Source organism: Dichomitus squalens, assembly GCF_000275845.1.
Source record: "Dichomitus squalens LYAD-421 SS1 unplaced genomic scaffold DICSQscaffold_92, whole genome shotgun sequence".
Classification (NCBI taxonomy): domain Eukaryota; kingdom Fungi; phylum Basidiomycota; class Agaricomycetes; order Polyporales; family Polyporaceae; genus Dichomitus; species Dichomitus squalens.
Genome location: NW_006766974.1, coordinates 6,247 through 31,936, shown reverse-complemented (window position 1 = coordinate 31,936; position 25,690 = coordinate 6,247). Strand labels below are relative to the sequence as shown.

Here is a 25,690-nt window from a genome sequence, read left to right as displayed (position 1 = left end):
AGGATGAAGCTTGGGTACATACGTTTAACGGTGGGATTTGGAGGGCCCCCGGGGACGGTTGTCGAACCTGCCAGTGAGTAAATGTGTCCAGCGGCAGTCCCGAGGTTACTGACCCACTTCCTAGGGCGATCGTGCGTATGATGGCAGTGCGCAATTGTTGTCATTAATGATCTCGGCTCACATCGAGGCGTTTACAGTTGGTCATGGATTCTTGTCTCGTGATTGACCTCCGAGAGACGGACGGATGCTGAGTACGACGCCTTCCGGAAAAGGGCGTCAGACTCCCACGGTCGCCAGATCTCGATACTTGGTGTACATAGGAGTACTCTGTACTTACTACTTTGTACTGACACTCAAAAATTCGGCGGCCATGATGCGTGCTTGACTGGAGCTCTGTGTTCAGTGCCCCCCACCTGCCCTCCGGTCGGCTATACCTACTCTCGCTCTGTCTGGTTCCTCGGCGCAGCAGCGACTCGTATACCCGTCCGCCTCTTCCTCGGACTCCCAAGATGTCTGTTAAGCAACACTCGTCCCCCACACCCACTCGCTCTGCCACGGAGAACGAGAAGCTCCCGGAGGGCGATGCCACGTCCGCGACCTCTGTTCGCAAACATGGCCGCGATACGCAAGTCAAGCGGTCGAGGTCCAAAGACATCATCCTCATCTGTACCGTTACCCTTGCCATGATCCTCAACGTGAGCGGTTCTCTCATATTTGTTCTCGCACCACACTCAAACTACTCGATTCAATAGACGGCCAACCAGACTGCGGTGTCTATCTCGCTCCCGACCATAGGCAAGGACCTCAACATCGTCGAGTCCAAGCTGCAGTGGATCATCTCTGCCTACTCGCTCAGCTCCGTCAGACTCGCGTCCCTCCCCGTATCCTCGCGTTTACAGCCTTCTCATTTGAGTGCTGTAGGGATGTCTACTCCTGTTTCTAGGACGACTGGCCGATCTGTTCGGACGCAAGATCATCTTCATTGCCGGGTGCGCATGGATGGGCATATTCGGTTTGGGATGCGGCTTTGCTCAGGGTAAGCACTTTTGCGAACGCGACCAGCGAGATTGTCCGCTAAAGCTCCCCGCTACATCAGATGAGATCACCATGGATGTACTACGTGGGCTGCAAGGCCTTGGTCCGGCAGCGTCCGTGCCAGCTGCTGTGAGTACTCCCTTACCACCTGGTGCACACATGCAGAAAGCCAACCCTATGCTAGCTGGGGATCCTCGCGCATACATTTCCCCCCTCACCCATTCGGTCTATCGCGTTTGCGACCTTTGCCGCAGGTGCCCCTGTCGGCGGGGCCATAGGGAACACCATCGGCGGTGTCCTCACACAGCTCACGGCGTGCGTCTCAATTCATGTCGGGATGAGATGCTGTCTGACTCCCACATTGACGTAGTCAGAGCTGGCGCTCGACATTCTGGTTTTTGACCGGGCTGAGCGCTTTATGCTGCCTCGGTGCATTGATTTCCATCGATGCTGACCTCCCGTACGCGCTTCCAGATAAGTGGGTATTCATGTGGAACTTTGAGGCCCGCGTCGGTACTGAGGCTTTCTCAACAGACGCGTAGACTGGCTCGGAGCCTTCCTTGTCACCGCCGGCCTCGTTTTCATTGTCTTCATCCTCAGTGACGGGCCCATTGCGCCCGACGGCTGGAAGACTGGCTGTACGTAGTTGTCTATTCTTCTTACCGTGCAACGAGACTGACAGATGTTGTGTTCACATGCACCCTCCCTCGCTTCCCTCAGACATCATCGCGCTCCTCATTGTCGGCGTCCTGTTCCTGGTTTTATTCGTCCTTTGGGAGCACTACCTCGAACGTGTTCATGCGCAGGGCGGGGATATCAGTCAGAGGTGGTGGACGCCGCCCCCGTTGATGCCTGTGTCGATCTGGGGACGGGCGAACGGCAAGCTGGCGGTGATGCTGATCATCGCATTTGTCGAGTGGTGCAGCTTCAACACGTTCGTTTTCTGGGCGCAGGTGCGTATATGCGCTCATGTAACCTAACCCGAATGTGCGCTGAATGCGTCGGGTAGCTGTACTATCAGGACTACTTGGGCTTGAGCCCGATACTGACCATGGTCCGGCTTCTGCCCATGTCTGTGATGGGTGTGACTTGCAACGTGATCGTCGCCCTCGTCGTTGGCCATGTTCCCCTAGTCTATCTCGTCGGTACGTACCTCTCCTCCTGGTCCAAGTAATAGCCCGTTTCCCAGCTACTGACTTTTCGTACGGGAATGCAGCCATCGGCACGCTCCTCACAGGGACCTCGGACCTCCTCTTCGCGGTCATCGTTCCCTCGGCACCCTACTGGGCCTTCGGCTTCCCCGCCGCCATCATCACTGTATTTGGCGCCGACTTTGTCTTCGCGACTGGCACACTCTTCATCGCACGCGTCTGCTTGCCGCACGAGCAGAGCGTTGGAGGTGCGATCTTCCAGACGCTCACCCAGCTGGGCACAGCGTTTGGCTTGGCGATCAGCACGGTCGTTTTCAACGCGACGCAGAAGAGCAAGGCGAAAAGCTTGGGGGTGACGTTGAATGAAGATGGGACCAACGCGCCGAGGCCGGCGCAGTTGACGGCGTACAAGGACGCTATGTGGAGCGGATTCGCGTTTGGGCTGTTTGGTGCGTTTGCTACTCGCTTCTTGAGAGTACGAGTTTGGCCTGACTCGTATGTGCACAGGGTTCCTTCTTGCTGTGTTGTTCCTTCGCGGTGTTGGCGTCGTCGGGCACAGGAAAGGCGATAGCGATAACGAGAGCGAAAAGACGGCGCGTGGGTCGCTTAATCGTGATCCCGAAGCTGTACGTCTGTCTAGCGTCTTTCATCCATAAACCCCGTGGTCACTTACGATCCTTCCGTTATGCAGGTCAACGTATCTGACTAGACGACTCTATCCGCTGTTTAAAAGGTCACGGCCAAGTTTTCGTGCGGGAGAATAGCTTGGACAAATCAACCTCAACGTTATTCATGATGGTATACCCCCCTCAAGGCCGAGGAACCGCGCATTCGCTTGGATACCTTAGGCAATGGAAACGCATAAGGCTACCGCATAATCGTTCATAGACGCGTCTCGTCCCTCTACGCCCACGTTTGACATACACATACGCTGTATCCTTCATGAATAGACGTCTCGGCACACTAAAAGCGTAGCTGGCTTCGGTCGTGTGCATGCATGTCTGATCTCATTTCATGGTTTTTAGCAGACGCTTCATATAATGAATAATCCTTGACCCCATGAGCGTATGAAATTTCCTCGTTGGTCGGCATCCTCGCGAACACGGAACATGACATGAAGGTGTTGTGCGCACGGGGTGAGGCTGCGTTCACGGAGTTTCTATCTAGCGAGCCTAACCCGGATGGATTCCGCTCGATATGAAATGATTGTATTCTACGCCTTAGCGTATCATTGAACGACTCGAGTACTGCCAGTGGCGCAGTCGGCCGCGCCGCCCCAGCTAGCGCCGGGCGTGGAGAGCTTGTTTTCCGACTCCCACGAAGAACTACGAGATCACCTGCCTCCTTGAACGGCATGGCTGCGGTAGGTATGTGTCCGCCTGAAGTACGCCTTCCTGAGGAGATAACCCTCTCGCGACCCCCTCCTTGTCCATGACGCTCCACCAAAGACCTGGCGACGACGGAGCTGCTCCTGCTGGTCCCACTTCTTCAGCTGGGATCCAGAAAGACAACCAGCTCTGGCTTGAGGACGGCAGCATCATCCTAGTTGCTGGTCAGACTGGGTTTCGCGTCCACAAGAGCCAACTCTCGAGAAAATCTGCCATATTCAGAGAACTTTTTGCTGTGCCGCAACCAATTGTTTCGGTCGACTCTCTCGAGGGCTGCCCCGTCGTTCGAGTCCCCGACGCCGCACAAGAATTATCTCATTTGCTGCGTTATATATACGATGGACGCAGGTGAGTTATCTATACCTTGATCAGCTCCTTAGCAAGGACCAATCTCTGAGGCCCCATGCACCATTTCAGCTTCATCATATCGACCACCGGTAGACCAGACTTCGTGAAGCCCACATTCGCAACGCTTTCGGCGTTGATGCGCCTCGGCCACAAGTACGACATCCCTGAGGCAATCGAGGACGCATCCAGCTGCCTCCAGTCATACTACACTACCAACTTCGACGTCTACAAGAGGTTGCGCCAGCGCGACCTTGTCGACCTGCTATTCGAATTACGCGAAGAAGACCTCGATGCGGATGCGATCGAGACCGTCAATCTCGCAATGTTGACAGGAAAACACTCCCTGCTTCCCGCAGCGATGTACAGATGCTGCCAGATCGATTCCGACGAGCTCATCGATGGAGTCCAACGCCCTGTGCGTGACGCGCGCACCGTGCATCTCAACGCGGATTGTATTCGTCTCTGCCGTCGCGGGCGGGAACATCTCATCAAGGCCTGTGGACGAGTTCTCAAGGTCTTCGGTCTCCTGGAGTCTCCAGTCCGCTGTGGTCGCTGTGCACCCGTGGCGAAACAGGAAGGGGCAGGCAGCATTCATGACATTGAGCTGCAACTGACGACAGACCCGCTTGAGTTGATGTACGGCTCCGATGCTCTCAACGCACTTTGCTCAAGATGTCAAACTTCGATGGCGGACCATCTTGCCGCACAGCAGCGTCAAATATGGTGCAAACTACCGGTCTATCTCGGTATTGATGATTTGGAAGGAGTTGAGATGGTCGCGCCTAGTCCTTTGGAAGGTATGGACTGGGCCGCATGATTGCGTGAATGTTGTTCTTCACGTGCAAGAGGTGCGAGGCGATCCAGGTTTTCGCTCGCACGAATGCTAACCTCTTGCGGGATGCACGAAACATCATCAGACATAGAGTTTAAATCAGTCACATATGCGTTCGCTCATGCTCGTTTGCGAGGCAATGTAGAGTGAGCTGGATGATCTTCCGATCGTGTACTATCTCAACCGAACTGACGGTGACGGTTGTCTTGCACACGTAGTACGCCTGTTACCGCAGCACCATATCTCTAGATGACGTTGCGACTGCCCTCGAGACGATCACTTGCAATGCGATCAAGAGATTTGTCCTATCGGCGCATTTAAAGTCCCCAGTCATCTCTACGAATACAGATCCTAGATATTCTGAAGACCAATTGAGATTAAGTGATCAACCTAGCGACTCTCGGGAGGAGGACGCAAAGATGTCTCATTCTAGTCCTACAACGCCTAACCGCGTGGCGTACGCACGTGCGCCAAAGTTCGGAAGTGTGCGACAGAACGCAATCCGCAAGTATGCTCGGAAACTTACTTCGACGGCTCACTTCGACTCTCACGTTAGCTTCAGTCCTGATGTCTCTACCGCAGCACTACAGCCAGCCATCTACCATCATCTTCACAACGCCTCACTTGTCCTCTAGAGAAGCCATCCATGCCGCGATCAACAGACCAACCCGTCGCCGGCTCTGAGTTCCCTCCGCTTAGCCTTTGCGAGGACCTCGGGAGGGAAGCCGGAAAGGGGAACATCCAATTTCGGCTTTGGTTCGACGACCGCGGCGTCGTCCTTATTGCTGAGCATACTGCCTTCCGTGTGCACGCATCCTTCTTGTCTCGACACTCCCCAGTGTTCAAAGAGCTGTTCACTGTGCCGCCTGCCCCCAATGGCGAACGCATAGGAGGCTGTCGCGTCTTCCACACCTCCGATTCAGCTGAGGACCTGAACTACCTGTTGCAATTAACGTATGACGCACCTTGGTACGTATCAATATATTCCCAGACGATCTGTATCTTATGTCGTTTGTGATAGTCTCCTGAGACCCATCAACCCCAGTGGCGACACTGCGAAGCCCTCATTTGCTATGATATCCGCTCTGATGCGGCTCGGTCATAAATACGAATTCTTCACTCTAGTCGACGACGCTGCGAGATACCTCGAAACATACTACACCACGAACTCTGACGTTTGGGAGCAGCTCCGAGACGGGAAGCAAGACGCGCCCTTCACCTTCTCTGACAATCCTGCCGCTGACGCCATTGATGCAGTAGATATCGCACGCTTGACGGGAAGATACGCCATGCTCCCCGTCGCGTCGCTCTCTACCAATGCTGCCAGCTCGATCCCGTCGACCTCTTGGAAGGTGTGAAGCGCTCCGAGGCGGACACTCGAGTCTTCTCCCTCTCCAGTGCCAATATTGCACTCTGCCTTCGTGCGCAAAGACCGCTGCTCAAGGCATCCGCTAATGTCGCTGCTATCTCTCTCCTGCGGTATGAGTGTGGCGAGCCAGGATTTGTGGGTAGCTGCGCAGACCGGGTGTATGCTGTCTCGAGCTCTGGTCTCCTGAGGTTGGATGACGAGCTTACCTCAGACCCGTTGAGGCCCCTCCCCCTGGCGTCCTGCCAAGCAGCCTCCGTGCTGGAGATAGCAATTGGCAATAGGTCAGTGGAGCTCTGCGCTGCGTGTAAGCAGCGATTGTTGTCCACGGTTAGGAGGGCGAGACAGGATATTTGGAGTCGATTACCAACATTTTTCGACCTGTGGAAGCTTGAGCCTCAGATAAGGATGGTGATCAACGACCCGCTGGTCAGAGATCAGGACTATCAGAGTGACCTTTACGCCACAAAGAACCTACGATGCCATTGGACCGAAAGCATGACTGCTTGACTGCACCTCTTGGACTCTACAGTTTGTGACCTGTACTGATAGCTACCGCTATGTCATTGAAGATGGGCGTGGGTCCGATGCTCTATGGTAGAATATCACCGAGAGACGACACAGTCGCTCGCGCGCGCCGAGGTTACTTCGCACCCAGCAGCGATCCGACGATTGGGAGATGGCCTCTATTGCCAGGTTCTATGCCGACTGGTGGACAGTAGACAACTCGTGATACCTCTCCCAAGTATCTTGATATGGAACTGCCATCCTGGTATCGGCTGGTCGGCCGAAATCTCAAGGCGCTCGCACACGGAGGGGGCCATGTCATCTTGGATCAGAGTTGTAGGTTCCTCTCGCTATAGAGTTTGTAGCTTCTTGTTCAGGTGACGACGCGGTAGCGGGCCCGGGGGTGAGTCCAAAGTTGCCTTACGGTTGTTGCATCCATTGGATCCTATACTTGAATGCCACCGTCATTAGCACAGATCGCCGAGGACTCAGGCTCGCTGCCTGAGGCTCGCTGCTGAGCGTGAATACCATAGTCGGCTCAGCGAGGACCACGCAAAGATGATTCCATGCGGCATGTCAAGCTACGTGGAAGCATCTTATCGAACCGTTGCCGCTGTGACTACATAGCCAGGTATTTGGCCTGGGTAAGTGCTCAACTTCCCCATTCGAGTGTTCACCTTGTCAGATTGACGGCATGTCCTCTAAGCGACGGCGAAGTGCGGCGGAAGATGGGAAATAAACGTGAACCCTGGATGGTCGTGGGGCGGTGACACCTTGGGCGAGGCGCGAGGAGCTACACGACTTATGGAAATCTGCATACGAGCGCACTTCGAACCCGATTGAAGCGCCTGCATCCTCAACCAATCAGGCGACGCTCGAGCGTAAGGACTTCGTGAGCGAGACGAGAGGGAAAGAAGCGCGTTAATACACTAACTAATACATGGGGATCATCCGAATAGTCATTATCAATCGTGGGTAATGCACCTGATATTCGTAGACAAGCCTCCAACGGTTAAGGCCAGGAGTTAACGTACACAGGGGACATGAGTGAAACAACAAGCAGTGAAGGGACGAAACGAGGAGGGGGCGCTTATGCCGACTGCTTTTCGTCGCGGCTCTCGACTTGGTGGACCTCGTGCTAAAGAGATGATAGATCAGTATCTGCGCGAGTAGTGAAGAGAGAATCTGAGAGCGCACCTTGACGTCCTCGAGGGTCCTCTTGCCAACGTCGCGCTTGACCTTCCAGGCCGTGAAGACGTGGCCTTGCGCGAAGACGTCCTCGATCTCCTCGAGCGTGCGGCCGGCAGTCTCGGGGAACATGAAGAAGATGTGGATGAACGCCGCGAAGTTGAAGGTTCCGAAGATGAAGTACGTCTTCCACGCGATGTTCGACAGACCAGGAGGCACGGCCCACGCGAGCGCGAAGTTGAACAGCCAGTTCGCCGCGGTCGAGACGGAGACGGCCTTGGCACGGACGCGCATGGGGAAAATCTCGGCGGGGTACGTCCAGGAGACGGGACCCATGGTGATGGCGAAGGAACAGACGAAAAAGTAAGAGAAGACGATGATCGCCTTTGTGATGCCGTCATGTCCAGTGATGACCCAGACGCGGTCACCGTCCACCTGTCCCCAGGCTCCATAGCCGCCTTGGAGACCACCGACGAGGAAGAGCCAGAAGCCCATAAGAAGAGTACCGGCGAGAAGCATGGGACGGCGGCCCCACTTGTCGATATAGATGATAGCGGGGATGGTGAACGCGACGTTGAGTACGTACTGAACGGAGTCAGCGATGAGGTTACCGCGGCGACCCGTGAGACCGGCACCCTGGAAGACGTAGATGATGTAGTACATCATGATGTTCATACCGGAGAGCTGAGACCACATCTGGAGCGATGCACCGAGCGTGACGCGGCGGAAGATGCCAGGCTTGATCAAGTCAAGGTAGGACTTGGCACCCTCGGTGCGCTCGAAACGGACCTGCTCCTTGATTTCGGCGATCTCCAACTGGACGAGTTCGTTGTTAGGATCGCCCTTGCCGTGAAGGTCGGCGAGGATCTCGAGAGCCTCGTCCTCACGGTCGTGGTCCACGAGCCAACGCGGCGATTCGGGGAAGAGGAGCATACCGAGGGACAAGATGATAGCAGGAATCATCTGGAGACCCCAGGGAATACGGAAGGAGGCGACGCCATTGATGTAGGAGCAACCGAATTCGACGAAGTACTGGAGGAGGATACCCCAAGTGATGGACCATTGCTGCATCGACACGAGACGACCACGGATGCGGGGATCGGTTATCTCAGACTGGTAGAGAGGGACGATTGCCGAGGCGATACCGACGGCGATCCCAGAAATGATACGCCCGACGACAAGCATGCCACGGTCCTGTCGAATGATGTCACGTCAGCGTCCGTGCTCAGGAAAAGCGTGCTTTGCCGTCACTGAGGTTAGTGCACTTGGGCACGAGACGGGTCGCACGGGTGTGGAGCCGAGAATGCGGATGAGATGGCGCCTTATCTCGCCCTATCGCGTCTTACTCTGGGATCCCACGACGAGGCATGGAAAGCTTTGTCCGGACCCGGTGCGCACACAACTCGGTGGGACACAAGGGTCCGAAAAGAGTAAAGTGAGACTCACGACAGCAGCGCACTGGAGGATGGAGCCAACAACCCAGATCCAGCCAGAGATAATGACTGTCCATTTGCGGCCCAGGAGATCGGCGAGCTTGGAGACAGCCAGTGCACCGACGAAGGAGCCGGCAGGCATGGCGGCGACGATGGCACCCTGGGCGTTGGAGTCGGGGTTGCCAAACTGCCTCTTGTAGGCATCATTGGAGAGGACGCCGGACATGGACGAGATGTCCAGACCGAAGAGACCACCGCCAATACATGCGAATGAACCGACGATGTACTAAGTGACATGCGAGGTATAGTCAGTCACGAAGTCGACGAAGGAAAGGCTTGAGGCACGGGAATGATAACGATATGACAGAGACTAACCGGATTAGCTGCAATGGCGGGTGAGTACTATGGTTGAGGTGCGAGACGGATATGAGTATGAATTCTCGGACGAAGAAGCAAAGGACTTACGGCTTTGACCATTTTTGCTGGCTAGTCCCGTAGGCAATGGCAGGGCTGTCAGAGCTGGACCGCTGGTGGAGGGGAAGCACAAAGCTTGGACCGCAACCGGGGAATTGTCAAAGATTGGAGGGATGTTTTATAGCAAGTGGAACATGCGGTCTGTGGTTGCGGACCGGCTCGCGTCGCAGCGTGCGGGGTCGTCTGACCCAGGCACGGGCGCGGGGACCCCACAAGTCTGGGGGACGTTAGCCGAAGCGATTGATGAACGTTGATGGAACTGGAGAATGCATCATCTCAACGCCGTCACGCGTCTTGGGACTCACACGGGGCTCCAATCAACCAGCAGCGACCGCATGAATTTGTCAAACGGTCGGGGCGGGGCTCGCCTCCTCGATGGCCGTTGAGGGGCTTCGCTCTGCGAGCGGATGCAGTAAATTACGAGGCTGTTACCTCATGCCGTGAGAGCTGGGATGCACTGAGGGGATGATCGTTGGAAGAGGCAAAACTAGAGAGGCAGGAGAAGGTTGTGGCCAAGTCTGAGTCAGGCGCTGGGGCGAGGAGGTCGCATGACCGCTCCGACTCGGCCATCCCAATACGGCATCAGATGTCCTGCACATGCAATCCCAATCCCAGGTACGCGGCGGCGGTCTGCTCAGTTTTCACCGCGAATCTGCTCAAACGGAAATGGCTTCGCTTGCTGGAACGCTGCGCCATCGATGGCCATCCCAACACACTCGTCTTACTTACTTAGCCCCACTCCCAGCTCGCGGTCCCGGGGTTCTCCCGACCCATCCAGTGGCCATCCAAACTCACGCTATATTCTACTCTTCTATCGTCGGTCGGCCCGAATCTCCGTAGTACAAGTACTATCTGGGAGACTGAAACATGCGCGGATCCTGTTTGCCTAACTATCGTCCGTCTCACGCTTTCGGTCCCATGTTATGACGCAATAAGGGCAGTAAGGGTCCGCCAACCACGCTGCATGTCGTCCCATGTTTCTCTAGTGATGCTCTCGTTTCAAATTACAAGCCCATGATGCACGATCAAGTCCGTCATAGAGCACTCGGTGACAAGCTGACCCCGAGCAATCATGTGCTGAAGCTGCGGTTGTAGCTGCCAACAAGAAACGTCGGACACTGTGACTCTGCTACGTGGTTTTGGGATCTTCAATAGGTCTGAGTCGATCGCGGTAGCATCTATGTAAGCTCAACGGACGGACACTTCTCGCTATGATGCGTCAGATACGCTTGGCTTCAGATTCGCATTATGCTATGTTCATAGAACGATCACTTGCCCGTCTTGCACATCCACGCCTCAAGCGGAAACGTAGAAAATATGGCTGGACCTGTCTACCAGTGAAGACCCTCCGATGGCCCGTGTGGTTCATGATCGTGAGAGAGATGGCAGAATTACATATCGAGAGCGTCATACGACTAAATCGAAAACCGGTAATATATGTATCCTATCCTATCACTATACCCATACAACGGAAGACCGTGGGGCAGGAACGCGTTCGCACGAGGGATAATCCACAAAGCCGTCCGCACACTGGCACAATCACTCAAGCCAGCTCCTCGATCTTAACGAGCCTTCGCTTCCTCGGTGGTGTGCCCGCCTCCGCGTCCTCGACTTTGCGCTTCCCTGCGCTCAGAGCCTCATCGCCGCTGAAATTCTCCTTGCCGGACTCCTCTGCATCACCATCCTGGTCCCGGGACGGCGTCGCCTTGCGCTTGCTGCGCCCAGACTTGCTCTTGGACTGGGCTGCGCGGCGGCGTTTCTTGGGGGAAGGGTTGAACGGGCGGTTGTTCTTGACTGCCCACTCGATCTCGATAATTCTACTCGGCAGGCAAGGGTCAGGGCCAGAATCGAAGGGACCTAGAAGAGTACTGACCTCTCCCGGAGCTTGACGTTGTCCGGGACGTACGTCTCGGCTTTGCGATACAGTTCCAGGGCCACTTCGAGGTTATTCCTGCGACGAGGATCAGACCAACGTAAGCACGACGCCCGCTACAACATAGAATCTCAAACTAAGCGGCGGCTACGATGCGTGATAAAAAGATGTAAGGATGAAGGAACGGGAAGAGACGCACTTCTGCGACTGCGACCGCGCGAGGGCGACATACGCCCGCCCAGTCTTCTTCTTCGAGATCGGTGAAAGCACGTCGGCAAGATGCAGCGCCGTGCTAGCCGCTTTGTTAGCGCGCTCGCTGAGATTCGTTCATGGCGGTTGAAGTCATGTCAGCGCGCGAGGTAGCGGTTTGCGAGAGCGATAGAGAGGGCGCACAATCTGGCCTCGAGCTCATCGAGGCGGCGCTTGAGCTCGTCCTCGGACGCGCCGGCCTTGGACTTTAGCAGCGGCGTGAGCATACCCGAGGGGAGAGACTCGAGTGCCGATGATGAAGATGACGTCGAGTTGTCTTCCTGGGTGGTGTTGATGCTGATGTTGGTGCTGCCGTCGGTGATTACATGGTGGTTGCGGGAGGCGGAGGCGGAGGAACCTGCTGAGAGGTTGGCAGCCCTCTCCTCCTCCTCACGCCGGAGACGCTCACGCTCTTCTTCAAGGCGACGGGCTACCTCGCGCTCCACGGCTTTCGCGATCTGGGTCCATGCGAAGTGGGTCAGCGCGATGGATATGGGTTCAGAGGATAGCCAAGACCTACGCGGGCATTAATCTCCTCTTCCGTGAGGTGTGCAGGGACGACAGGTGGTTTCTCCTCAATCTTAATGGCTTCAGCAACAAGGGGGAGAGGGAGTGAGCTGCGCCCGCCTACATGGTCCAAGCCGAAGCCGGACGGTCTGGGGACACGTGAGGGTCGGGGACCAGGAAGGCGGGAAGGTCCAGCTGTGGCCGCCGACGAAGGCTGGTTGAACGAAGTCAAGGTGAATGAGGTGGAGAGCTGGATGGGCTTTGGTAGTGCTGCGACTGTTGTGGCTTGTTGATTGACCACGGGTTTGTTCTGGATGTTCTTTGTCCGGACGGCGAAGCTGGCACGGGAGGAGACGCACGCAGGATGTCAGCGTCTGGAGAGGGGTATATAGAACTGCTTACTTGAGGGTATTGAGGGTATCTTGTCGGAACTTCGTGCCTGGCGCGAGGTTGCATATCAGGAGACCAATGGAGCTTCCGCCCAGCGCGTCTTGCAATATCCGCGTGAGCTTGGAGTTGCGGTACGGAATGCGGCTCTGGGTGCGCAGGCGGGTTGAGAGAGGGAAACCAAGAGATGATACCAGAAGAGCACTCACTGCGCCTTGGTTGAGCGCATGCACGACCTGGCCGAGGACGCTGAGCGACTTGTTGATCGCCGCTGACTCAGCCATGCGGGTCGCGTCGTTGCCGGTGAGCTGCGGTGAGTGAGCAGGGATCGAGCAGTGTTCAAACGAAACCGAGCAGACCTTGTTGTTCTCTGAGCCTGCAAGATCGACGAGGTTCAGTTTACCAGCTAAGGCTGCATACGGTTAGTCGAAGGAGGCTGCGCGTGGCGAGATGAGGCATGCATACTCATGTTGGCCACAGGATCGATGACGTTGACGTGAATTGTGAGAATAGCATGGGAACGGGACGAAACCGAGTTGAGGTTGGTGGAGCTGACAGAACGTTGCTTGTTGGCGCGTCTGAAAGTGGTAGGTCAGCGAAGGATGAAGCAAAGTCAGTGAGAATACGGACAAAAAGATCGTGTGAAAGTCTTGAAGGGAGTCGAGGGGAAGCATGGAGAGGTTCGCAACGAAGACCTGGCCAACTTCGTTCTCGCGCACGGGGAGTTTGGCAGCCTTTGAGCAGGGTTAGAAGTGAGATGTTCCTCGGAGTCGAGAGACGCACTGTTTCCCTGTCGACGAGAAGGTCATACACTTCATCTTTGTATATCTCCATGTAGGAAGCCGCAATTGATGCGTGAAGGCCAGTGGAGGCAGCTCTCCGGAATATTTCCTGAAGGGAGTTGAACGTCAAATTTACTTATGGGCAGTGGTAAATGCTGACCTCAACGGCACGAGGGATGATGCCTGGATGTTGGGTGTTGCCTTGCATGGTGTGGGTCTTGCCGGATGAAGTGACACCATATGCAAAGACAGTGGCGGTCTAACGAGAGGTTAGGTAGGTAGGAGGCGGGATGGACGAGGGATGAGACGCACGACGCCGGAGAAGACGACCTCTATGAGGGGCTTAACATCGCGGTCAAAGATCTGGTCTTGACTGGACGATTGGTCATAGCAAGACGAGAAGCTGCGAGGGTTGAGAAGGTGAGGAGGGTAACGGAAAGATATGCGTACGGGTATTTGAACGTCTGAGATGGGTCTCTAGGATTGTCAACGGAGATATATGGGCCTGCGTCGGAGTTAAGGACACGGATAGCATTGTCATGGATCTCGCCTGGGATGGCTGGTCGGAGACGGGCGGCAATCTTGACCCTGGAATAAGACATCACGGGGAAGGGATAAAGAACGAGAGTTGAAAGAGCGTGTCCGGGTACCTCTGAGGAGAAGGTCCAGGGAGAGAGGGCGAGGGGAATGTTGAGGAGGGCGAGGGGAATGTTGAGGAGGGCGAGGGGAATGTTGAGGAGGGCGAGGGGAATGTTGAGGAGGACGAAGAGGACGTTGAAGGGGGACGAGGAGGATGACAGAAGGAGTCAAAGAGACGCCCGGACAGCGTCGCGACGACTCGAACCGTGTCTATCTATCACGTGGCCGCGCTATAGCACAGACCGCCAGCAATCGATCTTGTTCGTGCAGTCTTCAGCCTCCGAGTCTCAGGAATATGCGGCGATATAAGGGCATTCTTCAACGGCGATAGACCAGTCGCCATGCACGTCAAGTACGTTACGCGCCGCAAACCAGTACGGGCTGGAATATGCGACTGAGAGGTTTGGCGGAATTGGGATTGGAACTTGAAGAAAGCTTCCCAGACTTGGCGGTTGTCGATGGGCCCAGGATGCTATACGCGCCGCGTGTGTACACAATCGCCTGTTACTATTCTTTGTAAGAACATGTCAGGAATAACGCCATGCTACATCGGTACATAGCGAGCATAGGGCTCGTGCAATCTAGGGGAATTGTCGATGCCGGATGCTGAGCGGAGCGAGAGGTGAGACCGTTGTGAGTGCAACTTGTGAAACGTCAGCCGACCGTTGTGGAGAGACATTTCTGACTTTGACCAGCCTTTGAGGGCAGGGCGAAGGAGACGGTGACAGCGTTACGATAATCCGTGCGATAGAATCCCTACATGCAAGGACTGCCACGGATTCGCTCATCAACCTACCCGGATAGAGACAGGCACAGTGGTAGGATTGACCGTTGAGGCGTTCGCAAAGGCCTCCTTCATAAGGCGCATCTGCATTTAGAGTCAGCGTATCTGATGATGCGTTGCACTATTTCGTTCCTTGCTTGGGCAGAGTAGATGATCGACGAGCAACGAAACTCGCAAAGGACACGAGGGATGCAGGGGTCACAGATATCAGCGAGGGCAGACAGTACTTGGTGAATCTGTTGCCACATACCTCTCAAATGTGACAGCGAGCCAAACATGTTCCTAGACAGTTTACGTGGAATACTTGGGATGGTGGGGGAAGAGAAGGACGAAGCGAGACTCACCGCATGGGCGCAGCTGCCGTTAATGGCGGTGGCAGCCACGAAGACAAATAAAGGTAAATAAAGGATCAGTCAGATCACTTGTTGCCCGGGCTCTGGTCGTCTGCTCCAACACCGACCACATTCGATTCCGTCTCACACGACGACCACGACCTTATTCACAGCCATACATCTCATTTCTCTCTAGTCTACTGTCGACCCACTTAGAGCGCAGTCTACGCCCCCGCCCGTCACCCATCATGCGTGAATCCAACTTTGCGTTTCCAGCGCAGAACAGAGCTTGTGTCTGTATTTCCTCCCAGCTGTATGACAGACGAGGTGCGTGAATCGCTACAGATCGGTCGGAGAACGCGAGAGACCAAGTGAACCAACGCAGCGCTCGACACAAACTCCTCGCTACCACTGTTCAACTCGCTTACCCATCTTGTCTATCTCACCTCAACATCTCCCCGTATCCGCGAGATCATGACCATGGACGGCGGCCTTGAGCGTCTCGTTCGCATCCTTCACGACTTCTGTATCTCCCCGCCACCTCCAGAAAACCCCGCTATCTTCTACGGACTTGCATCCCCCGGTTCCCACCCATCTAAACCAGCCCCGACTCTCCTTCCTAAAACCTACGACAAGCACGCCGCCTACCGGTTTTCATTGGCTTTTCAGTGTATTGTGAACATCGGCGTCCGTGGCAGCGAGCCCATCCGCAGTCGCGTGGTCCAGGCCGGGACGCTTGAAGTTGTCGGATGCATCTTGGAAGCGTGGCTGGCGAGCAAGGGTTTTCCGGTTGGGCCGTCTGTCGCAGCAAATGGAATGCCTCGAGAGACGCGCGAGCAGCGAATGGCGCGACGGCAGGCGCAGATGGAGTTGCGGCAGCGGGAGCAAGCGGCGGCGTTAGCTCGGGCTTTGGAACGCCAGATCGCAGCCGACCAGCCAACGATCACACCGGCGGACATCTCTATCCTCAGCAGCGCTGATACGTCAAGAGAGGTACGCTTCTTCTTGTTCGTCTTGCCTTGTTCTGTATGGCATCCCTGCTGTTTCTCCCATGCGCAAACCCTCTATCCGGTAGGATATTGTGGCACGTAGTGGCTCAATGGGATGTCACGTCCTCGGACCTTTGCGTCTCTGGGCGTGCGCTCAAGCTTGGAGAACATATGCTTGAAGTGTTGGTTGGATTCCGGGTGTGGATTACTAAAGTAGTATCCTTCAGGAACCCATGCAGACGGATCAGGCAACCCCCAGCGCTTCGCGTGCACAGGACACAGATACATCCGCAGAAACATCGACTAACGCGACGCCCAATGGCTCGAATACGCCCACGGGTTCGGTTGTAGTACCCGGCCGAGATCGTAGCGGAACCATCATCGCGCGACCGGTATGGGATCAACCAACCAATACTATACGACGAGCACATCGATCGCGACTGAATGTGCCTGCTGCTTCAGCCGGTCCGTCGACATCGACATCAGCCGCTAACTCGAGACCTGAGACGGAGACGGAAGACGACGGAGATGTAGACATGGACGCGAGTCGGGATGGCGATGCGCCCTCGCCCTCTCCAGAGCGACAGCACACCGAAACAGGTACCATCCGCGCAACTCACTCGCGTCGTGCTGTTGGTATTGTATCTGACGCTGGCGCACCTACTGGGCCTGGAACCACTGGAATTGACTTACCATCAGACGCACACATCATCATCAACGACGAGGGGGTGGTACCTGGTGTAGGGGTCGAAGATGGGATCGTATCGCTCGAGACCAACGACGACTTCGCCATGGGTGCTCCCCCTGGAGCTCCTGGTGCGCTGGACGGACCTCCTGCTCGCAACGTCGCTGACGGACACACAGGCGCAGGCGAGCGGACACCTCGGGCAGGCCCCACCAATCTTCCCATGACAACTGCGCGGCAGGTCACTGGAGGGTTTCTCACCCCCGCCGCTGCTGAGGACGGGCGCGGGCGGGCGACGGATACGCCTGTTAGGCAGAATACCATCCGGCCGACAAACGCGCCCAATAATGCCAATGGCGGGAATGGCCACCACCACCATCATCACCATCGCGAAGTCGAGTCGGGGCCCTACCGCGATGAAGACGTGCTGCTTAGCCTGCAGCTCCTTGCCTACCTCAGCAAGTATCCCCACTGTCGTCAGGCGTTCTACAAGCCGCGCGCTAGCTTTCACCCTGCAACTGCAAACTTATCCAACGATGGCCGCTTTGGATCGGCTTCCGGCCCAAGCGGCCCGTCAGCCTCGTCGAGCCGAGCCGCAGCTACGACCTCTTCCTCAACTGCGACTCCTTCGAAGGACATCAATCCTTTTATCAAGGCGTTCAATTCAGCGACAGGGAGAGGGAAGGAGAAAGAGCGAGCGCAGGCTGCCGCGACTTCTTCTGGGGGTTCTGGGAGTGGCTCGACCGCGGCGGCGGGTCCGTCAGGGTCGGGATCAAGTTCGGCGGCGGGTACTTCCAGTAACAACGCCCCGGCACAACGTATGACGAACGTATTCGCACTTGTCGAGCGATTCACCTACCGACACAGCTCGTCTGAGCTAGAGTCCTCGAACCCTCCGCCGAGTCTGCCACCAGAGATCCAGTACTGGGCCGGAGTCATCATGCGGAACGCGTGTAGGAAGGATGATAGTCGTGGTGGTATCCGGCAGTGCGCGAACAGTAAGTGTTGCTATCTTGTTCTTGTGCAAGGGCCCGTAAGCGGGTGTGCTGACGACGTGATTGCGCAGTGCTCTGCGGACGATGGGAGCGCTTCCCGCGTGAGTTCGCCAAGTGTCGGCGGTGTCGGAAGGCGAAATATTGCGGGAAAGAGTGTCAGAGTACGGCATGGAGTGAGGGCCATCGCTTTTGGTGTAGCGCGAAGGACCCGGAGGAGGATGGCGACCATCATCATCACGGGCACGGTCATGGTCACGGTGGAGAGCATTCACGGGCTGGGGCGGGTGGCGGTACAGGGGCTGGAGGCACAGGGAATGGGTCTGGATCCACGGCGACAGTTGCTGCTGGGGCACCAGCGACTACGGCCCAGGGCCGAGTTGAAAGGAGAGAGGCCAGGGAGAGGGAAAGGCAGGCGCGTGCGATGGCAGCCGAACTGCGGTTGGCGCAAGAGCAGCGAGGGCAGACCGCGCAAATGGTTCGCGTCGCCGCGAATCTTATCCCTACGACTATCGCAGCGACACAGACGGAGACTCCGATACAGATAGCCGACCCTGGACCCTCAACAAACGTGACCGCGGGGGCCGGTGTAGGTCGATCTCCAATACCGGCTCTCGCTGCTGCCCTAGTCGACGGATCATGGACTTACCGACCAGGTAATTCTCAGCCTTCCCAGTGGCTGAACGATGGCGTTGGCCAAGGTGCAGATCGAACTCAGACGGTGGCGAGCCTCCTCCGCCAAGAGCCTGACGTAACACGTCGACAGCTCGCGCGCGAATTGATGAACTCTCGAGCGGTGGACGCGACGCTTCGAGGACATCCTTCAGACACTCACGCCGAAATGCCCGACGCCTCGGTGACGGCTGCAGGAGAGACATTGAGGGAGGCAAGCGAAGATGTGGACATGTTGATTGACTGAGGATAGTTCGTGTGCGTGCTTCTGTCCTCGTTGTGGAATCATCATACCCTTCAACTACACCATTGTCTTTTGTGCCTGGGAGAGGGGTTTCCCCGGAGGCGTCTCATGCTTTGGCTAACTACCGTCTCGGACGGACTACGTCCGTGTCGTCCCTCGATGCGGTTCTGCGTGTGACGCTTGATAGTCTATCCCACCCCAAACCATTCGTGTCCACAGTTCTCGCAATCCTCGTTCATCGTCGCTGATCGATATATTGTACATCCACACAATACCCGAACACACCCTCCTTGCGTTCTTCGTGTCCCCGTAATTGCGCACATACTCTGGTCTCGGACTGCATGTCTCTCGTTCCTCGCCAGCATTCGTCGCTATCCGTGCTCATCAATGTAGTATACGCTAGCACACACAACCTATACCACTTCTTCAGTGATCACGGCCACCCAAACATGAGTTTAGTGCCGACAGCGCTGAGAGCAAGCTTAAGCGGAGTTCTGGAGGATTCTCGGGCGTTGTTTGGCGGGCGCCTGTGTAAACAGGCGGGTACAAAATTGGGAAGCCAGCAGTGGCCCTCGGGCGCTTCAGGCACTTGACACGCTCTCCCTCCCTGCTCACCACACTCGCATCGACTTCCCGTTCGTACCGTACACACACATGGTCTGTTCTCTTGTCTGTCTACCACTCTATGCTCGTGCTCATCTTGCGCATACAGGCTGCCCAGGCAACGTTCAAGTCTATTAAGTCTGTTATCCCTCTTTTCGACCGTGTCCTCGTCCAGCGGTTCAAGCCCGAGACCGTATGTCGTTCTTTCCATGTCTCCAGCCAGCTATTGACATCTGTCGACTCTAGAAAACCGCGAGCGGCATCTTCCTCCCCTCGTCCTCCACCAGCAACCCACTCCCCGAGGCGACCGTCATCGCCGTAGGCCCAGGTGCACCCAACAAGGATGGTAACGTCCAGCCTGTGAGCGTCAAGGCTGGTGATCGTGTGCTTCTTCCGGGCTGGGGCGGTAGCCCTATCAAGGTCGGCGAGGAGGTAAGTTTTGCTCTTCTCTTGTTGTGTCGCACTGTGTGTTCATTGCTGGCGTGCTGCACGCGCGTGCAGGAGTACTACCTTTTCCGTGACTCGGAAATCCTCGCCAAGATTCAGGAGTAAGCGTACTTTGAAACGCGTCCTTGGCTTTACCCTTGGGAGGAATGGACGTGTAAGATCTGGCCAGTACGGGATGCGAGAATGAAGACGAAGCAGGTGCGGGGAGGGATTCGGATGGCAACACGGTTGCGCGTCCCGCGGCACCACCACAATATAAAAGTTCGCTATCATCTACGTCATATTGTCGAGCTAATCGTCGTGTTATACCGTATATGTGCTTTACTGTCCACTACAGTTCGTAATCGTTCCTCCCTGCTCAATCTTGGCTAGCTTGCGCGCTTCCTTCCTGTAGGAAATAGGCGGTGTAATGGCGGTTTTCAGTACGTGTGTCCTTATGCTTCACTTGTCCTGTTCGGGCAGGTCTTGATCATAATGGCATCCAAGTCTCGGCTTGACTCCTTGAGGCCTTCGTCAGCTAGTGTGGCATCGAGTCCAGTGACGACTTGAGCTTGGTCTTGGCCTCGACTCGGTTCAGGGTACGAGTTTGCCAAATGGTGTATGCGAAGCAAGACGAGAGAGCAGGAAGTTGGAACGCAGCAGATAGACTCATCAGCATTAGGCTCGGACGCAGAAGTGATCTCGTAAGCGAGACCCATGTAGATCTTGTCACTGCGGCGGTACTCTATCAAACGTCTGGCGGCTAGGCGAGCTATAGCGAACGCACACAACGCCATTGCGGAGGTAACTAGGCATTGTGGAGGCCATCGATCTCGACCTCGTTCTTGACCCCGTCATCTCCTCGACACAGGATGGCGGGACCGTGTACCAAAAGCTGGCCAGATGAGGCAGATCGCGTAAGATATCTGAGGGATGATGACTTGCGAGGCGATGAGATAGTGACATACGCATACAGGATTTGAAGGTGGAGTGCTAGCTGACTTACTTTGGCTTCGCCCCATCCTTGCGATGCAAGAGCGTTCAGAGATCGTTGCAATCACCCTGCATGACATACTGATGGAGGTAAGGTGGCTCTTGAGTTTCTCGGTAAGCTTTGTCTCTTCGACGCAGAAGGCAGCGCTCTCCAGGTCGACAAAGAGACACGAGTGGAAGACCGGGTCGAACGGGATAACCGTCACTGCGCAAGTTTAGCAGCCAAGCTACGGCCAAAAGATCTTGTGGGCACGTGCCAATGGACGAGACGTTCGCGATCAACGTTGCAGCCTGCATGTGTGACAGCTTGGGCTCCGACTTGGAGTAGGATGGCGTCGCTCGCCGCCCGAGGCTGCCGGATCCACCTTGTCAATCGCGCGAGCTTCTCACCCGCGCTCATGCCTGTAAACTCCTTCGGCTGGAAATAGATCTGCCCCCTGAAAGGCGGGGGTGTCTCACGCCAGACAAGAGTTCCTGGGTTTGAGCGCGTTGTCGAGCGCGGTCGCCATCTCGTACGAATCGAGGCGCGCTTCGATGCCGATCTTGGAGTCGTTGGCACAATTGATGACCCATTGAATCTACTCCTGGATAATCGTGGCAGGCTCGCCGGGCTCGATGAGCAACCAATCGTGGTCAAGTTGCTCGCGCTTGGAGCTAGTAACAGGAGTCGGTGATGAGTTCAGAGACGATGGCGTGCCGGCAGATCGGTGAACTTGGACGTGCGCAGGCGACGGACAACGGAGAAGTTGGTTTGGACCTAGCGGACGTGCATAGAGATCCACCCCCGCTATTGTCATGGGGAGCGATATTCTGAAGCATGCCATCTTCGCTGGGACTGACATTGGAATGAGAACATTTCAGCAACGATGGAGAAGGGGGGCCCGGATCGTGCGAGCGACGCACCAATAGTCAAGGCCGTGAATGCGCATTGAAGACCGTAGGCCGCCGGAACCTCGAGTCGAGGCATTGAGAACAGCGACGGACAAACCGTTTGTCCTTGTCACGCACGAATCCGGGCCGACGAGATTACATAATAGACTGAGAGGTCAGTGAGGGTCAACGTGCGCACAGATATCTCCAATTGCCCGCGACCATGATCCTTCGGGAGCATCTGGCAATTCCCTCCCCACAGCAAGTCCGCTTGCACTCTCTTACAGTTGACATCGTCCACCCAGACTGCAAACGTCCGCTATTCTCTCTCCCGGCCTTTTCTGCCGGACTGACACCTTCTGGCGACACCCAGTATGGTGTAGACCATCGCCTCGTCCTGGATGCTTGCCGTGTCCTCACCAACCGCGCTGCCAAGGATCTGGATGGTTACATAGCGCATGACTGCGCTGGACATCAGCGACTCTCTCTGGACACCGTGCTCCTACGCCCAGGCCGTTACTTTTATCTCCTCGCATCACCTCAGGGCACGGGCACGAGCACGAGCAAATACCCCATCGTCGGTGATATGGCCGCGTGGCGGTTTCCAGAATCTATTCCCTCTCATTGGATCCGAAACAGGAGTGCCGAAGAGCAGTCAGAGCTTTACGATAATGAATTCAATTCGTCATCGAGCATGTCCACCACTGTGCTGGAAGAGGACAAGCGTTGCATAATCACTCGGTACCGGCAGTGTGCGTACCTCCGTCTTGCTTTCGTGTGGATTACTAAGTCCGTCCACTGGCTGTAGCATGTGAGAATGCTCGCCTCGTGCCCCAGGATCAAGGGGACTGGTTCTACGCGAACGACATGTCCGACTACAATCTCGCTGGTCATCGAACGGGTGTCAACGACGTCGCGAACGGCGTAACTTTGCGCAGCGACGTGCATCGGTGCCTCAATCGTCACAGCTTCGTATTCTATCCGGTAGACGGCGGCCGATTTGCGGCATACTTCGTGCGGCGAGGAGATGCTGAATATGCGGAGCTATTCCACCGGAGACCTGTGGACATGCCTATTCGCGTGTCTGACCAGTTTCTCTATGCTCGGTTCGCTTACACGGTTATCAATCTTCTGCACTCCACGTGTGGGTTCGACCTTGCCCCCACGAATGAGGAAGTCGAGCGCCTAAGGGCGGATCGACTGTCCACGAAGAAAGCGCTCAAGGTAACGGGCAAGCAAGCGCAGTCGAAACTCGAGGTGGTCCATGAGGGTGTGGATATAAGTACGTATCATCGTTTGTAGTATATGCTGCGACTGACGCATGGTTTTCCTTCTACAGCAATGTCTGAGACATCCGCAGGGAACCAAGACGCAGAGGGCGCAAATGGGACCGACACTGGTGTGTGAGCTTCACCTTGGTATTGTGTATTCGCGTGTTGATATCCGCCCGATGGGTAACATTCGCAGAGGCGGTTGATTCAGAAAGCTCTGTGGCACAGCCTATGACAGAAGATCTCTATACGACCGCCGACAAGAGATACAGGGACCGGTTTCTTCGACGGTTTCCGGACCAGGGTAAGATGACTCCATACGCCCACTCGGTCATCGTTGAGCTCACTATTTCATTCAGCCGTCGAAGAAGTGGACAATCCACCTGAATCTCTCGCTACCTCTTGTCATACCGATACTCCTCGCATGCTCAGACTCATGTCTGAATATATCAAGAACAACCCGCAAGTCTGGAAGGCATCTTGGCTACCGGCAGACGCTACTAGACCGGATGTAGAGGGCTATTGTGCGGGGAGGATCACTCGCAGTGACTGATTTGTGATGGGTTTCCCCACGGCTCAAGTAGGTTAACACAACTGTCGCGTGGATCAGGGTAGCTTCTGCAACCAGCCAGCTCTTCCGTATCTATCGGAGAACATCAAGACGCTGCGATAGTGTCAGAGCGGGGCTCAACTCCGATGGCGACAGCATAAGAATTGGACAGCAAGCGCTTCCCCACTTTGGGAACTACTGCGGTCGTACTCGAAGCTCCCCCCACTCCAGGGATTTACGGTGGGCGAGCTACTTGAACCTAGTCATCGAGTCGTTGGGTATCTCGTGCCACCTTGCCTTATTCCTCGTCTAGCTAAATACGCAACATCGCATCCAGCTCCGCCTCTCCATCGCACCTTCAACAGCAAGCTCTTCCCCCGCCCCCAATATCTTGGTCTACACACCGCTACGCGCCTATCAGACGCATAATGGCCGACGCTAAGGCAGAGAAGAGGCAGAATTTGGAGAGTGTCTTCCCTATCCTCTGCGACGAGCTCCTCGGCTATCTCAAGCAGGAGGGCATGTCAGAGCACGCAATCACTTGGTTCCAGCGCGTGCGTTCTCATCCGTGTTTCCTCTTCGGCGCCCGTACTGATTACGAATTGGCGTGTCCGCCGGATGCTACACCTAGAACCTCGACTACAACATTACAGGCGGGAAGCTCAACCGTGGGATGTCCGTTGTCGATTCTGTCGAGATCCTCAAGGGCCGGAAGCCCACTGACGACGAATATTTCAAGGCTGCTCTTCTCGGCTGGGGTGTCGAGTTTGTGAGTCTCTTACGCTCGGTTTTCTTCCTATATATTCCTCTTTGCGTTCGCACCTCCGTTACCCGCACTCCTCGTGTCCATAAGACTTGTCCTTCCCAACTCAATAATCAGGCTCGCTTACGCATGGATGCTGACCGCAGGCTTCTCCCACAGCTTCAGGCGTACTACCTCGTCTCAGACAACATGATGGACCAGTCGATCACTCGTCGTGGACAACCATGCTGGTACCGCGTCGAGGGAGTGAACTTGCTTGCAATTAATGACGCGTATCTGCTCGAAGGCTCCATCTACTATCTCCTCAAGAAGCACTTCCGCTCCGAGCCGTACTACGTGTACCTCCTCGACGTTTTCCACGACACAACTTTCCAGACCGACATCGGGCAGCTTATTGACCTCATCACTGCTCCCGAGGACAACGTCGACCTAAGCAAATTCTCGCTTGACAAGTATGTAGTCTTCTTCATCTCCTTTGCGTGTACTAATATCCGTCTGCGTGTGTAGGCACCAGAAGATCGTCATCTTTAAGACCGCGTACTACTCCTTCTATCTCCCCGTCGCCCTCGCCATGTACATGTGTGGCATTCCCCACTCATCAACGAACGACCCCTACAAGCTCGCGCAGAAGATCCTTGTCCCGCTCGGTGAGTACTTCCAGGTCCAGGACGACTTCCTCGACTTCGCCGCACCTCCGGAGGTACTCGGTAAGGTTGGCACGGACATCATCGACCACAAGTGTTCATGGTGTGTTAACACGGCGCTCGCGATTGCGACGCCTGCACAACGGAAGGTCCTCGATGAGAACTACGGCGTGAAGGACAAGGCAGCCGAAGCGCGTGTGAAGGCACTATACGAGGAGATTGGCATTCGGATGAGGTACACTGAGTACGAAGAGGGCGCGTACAAGCGAATCATAGGTCTCATCGAGACTATCCCTACCGGAGGTGCAGACGTCAGCCCAGGTGACGTCAAGTTGAAGAGGGAAGTGTTCAAGGTGTTCCTCGATAAGATCTACAAGAGGCAGAAGTGAGTCCGCGCGGTCTTTGAGTAGGTCGAGAGCGAGGGCGGCAGCCAGAAGTGGACGTCAATTCTGTTGTACACAATATTTAGTCATGTTCCTCCCTTACGTTTTGAGTATGGATGTGGGAATATAACATCATGTTTTAGCTCAAATAGCTAAGTATATGAAATTAACAAAACCTGGAAAAATGGAACAAGGTGCCTAGCTGAAAGACGGCGGAAGCAATCATCTCCAAACCAAAGTGAGGTCATGAGGGAGAGTGTGGGGCAGTTGGGACACCCGCTTGTTCCAGACAGAACAACCTGGTTGCGGTGCTACAGACCTTGTTCCGCC

At 55.6% G+C, this 25,690-nt stretch overlaps 8 protein-coding genes across 8 annotated transcripts; 6 read left to right on the top strand and 2 right to left on the bottom strand.

The window, feature by feature from the left end:
* The first annotated feature begins 377 nt into the window (after positions 1-377).
* On the top strand, positions 378-3,274 carry DICSQDRAFT_184042 (efflux transporter). The gene is made up of 12 exons (XM_007371187.1): positions 378-695; positions 753-860; positions 922-1,036; positions 1,097-1,164; positions 1,220-1,350; positions 1,406-1,513; positions 1,570-1,673; positions 1,756-1,988; positions 2,045-2,180; positions 2,252-2,635; positions 2,694-2,812; positions 2,878-3,274. Exons 1-12 carry the CDS (start codon positions 510-512, stop codon positions 2,893-2,895), a joined length of 1,710 nt encoding a protein of 569 aa, XP_007371249.1. The 5' UTR covers positions 378-509; the 3' UTR covers positions 2,896-3,274.
* A 343-nt stretch (positions 3,275-3,617) lies between these two features.
* On the top strand, positions 3,618-5,136 carry DICSQDRAFT_184041 (uncharacterized protein; the record flags this gene model as incomplete). The annotated part of the gene is made up of 4 exons (XM_007371186.1): positions 3,618-3,922; positions 3,992-4,770; positions 4,840-4,900; positions 4,973-5,136. The coding sequence occupies 2 exons, from the start codon at positions 3,618-3,620 to the stop codon at positions 4,737-4,739; spliced, it is 1,053 nt and encodes a 350-aa protein (XP_007371248.1). The 3' UTR covers positions 4,740-4,770; positions 4,840-4,900; positions 4,973-5,136.
* A 264-nt stretch (positions 5,137-5,400) lies between these two features.
* Positions 5,401-6,112, top strand: DICSQDRAFT_175299 (uncharacterized protein; the record flags this gene model as incomplete). The annotated part of the gene is made up of 2 exons (XM_007371185.1): positions 5,401-5,723; positions 5,776-6,112. 2 exons carry the CDS (start codon positions 5,401-5,403, stop codon positions 6,110-6,112), a joined length of 660 nt encoding a protein of 219 aa, XP_007371247.1.
* A 1,417-nt stretch (positions 6,113-7,529) lies between these two features.
* On the bottom strand, positions 7,530-10,176 carry DICSQDRAFT_94114 (general substrate transporter). The gene is made up of 5 exons (XM_007371184.1): positions 9,714-10,176; positions 9,624-9,650; positions 9,262-9,534; positions 7,825-9,009; positions 7,530-7,765 (listed from the first exon to the last, which is right to left on the bottom strand). The coding sequence occupies exons 1-5, from the start codon at positions 9,723-9,725 to the stop codon at positions 7,718-7,720; spliced, it is 1,545 nt and encodes a 514-aa protein (XP_007371246.1). The 5' UTR covers positions 9,726-10,176; the 3' UTR covers positions 7,530-7,717.
* Positions 10,177-11,145: 969 nt separating this feature from the next.
* Positions 11,146-14,122, bottom strand: DICSQDRAFT_158066 (kinesin-domain-containing protein; the record flags this gene model as incomplete). The annotated part of the gene is made up of 14 exons (XM_007371183.1): positions 11,146-11,539; positions 11,596-11,673; positions 11,795-11,911; positions 11,989-12,302; positions 12,365-12,689; positions 12,754-12,887; positions 12,948-13,046; positions 13,098-13,150; positions 13,204-13,316; positions 13,369-13,472; positions 13,522-13,629; positions 13,681-13,779; positions 13,833-13,923; positions 13,971-14,122. The coding sequence occupies 14 exons, from the start codon at positions 14,120-14,122 to the stop codon at positions 11,266-11,268; spliced, it is 2,061 nt and encodes a 686-aa protein (XP_007371245.1). The 3' UTR covers positions 11,146-11,265.
* A 1,342-nt stretch (positions 14,123-15,464) lies between these two features.
* On the top strand, positions 15,465-19,297 carry DICSQDRAFT_158065 (uncharacterized protein). Its single transcript, XM_007371182.1, has 4 exons — positions 15,465-15,602; positions 15,661-16,268; positions 16,492-17,947; positions 18,016-19,297. The coding sequence occupies exons 1-4, from the start codon at positions 15,524-15,526 to the stop codon at positions 18,858-18,860; spliced, it is 2,988 nt and encodes a 995-aa protein (XP_007371244.1). The 5' UTR covers positions 15,465-15,523; the 3' UTR covers positions 18,861-19,297.
* Positions 19,298-19,476: 179 nt separating this feature from the next.
* On the top strand, positions 19,477-20,113 carry DICSQDRAFT_94104 (hsp10-like protein). The gene is made up of 4 exons (XM_007371181.1): positions 19,477-19,514; positions 19,570-19,653; positions 19,707-19,892; positions 19,962-20,113. Exons 1-4 carry the CDS (start codon positions 19,512-19,514, stop codon positions 20,010-20,012), a joined length of 324 nt encoding a protein of 107 aa, XP_007371243.1. The 5' UTR covers positions 19,477-19,511; the 3' UTR covers positions 20,013-20,113.
* Positions 20,114-22,051: 1,938 nt separating this feature from the next.
* On the top strand, positions 22,052-25,366 carry DICSQDRAFT_184036 (farnesyl-diphosphate synthase; the record flags this gene model as incomplete). The annotated part of the gene is made up of 9 exons (XM_007371180.1): positions 22,052-22,501; positions 22,558-23,031; positions 23,089-23,148; positions 23,217-23,324; positions 23,380-23,843; positions 23,908-24,124; positions 24,202-24,339; positions 24,493-24,785; positions 24,841-25,366. The coding sequence occupies exons 6-9, from the start codon at positions 23,999-24,001 to the stop codon at positions 25,364-25,366; spliced, it is 1,083 nt and encodes a 360-aa protein (XP_007371242.1). The 5' UTR covers positions 22,052-22,501; positions 22,558-23,031; positions 23,089-23,148; positions 23,217-23,324; positions 23,380-23,843; positions 23,908-23,998.
* Between the last annotated feature and the right edge of the window lie 324 nt (positions 25,367-25,690).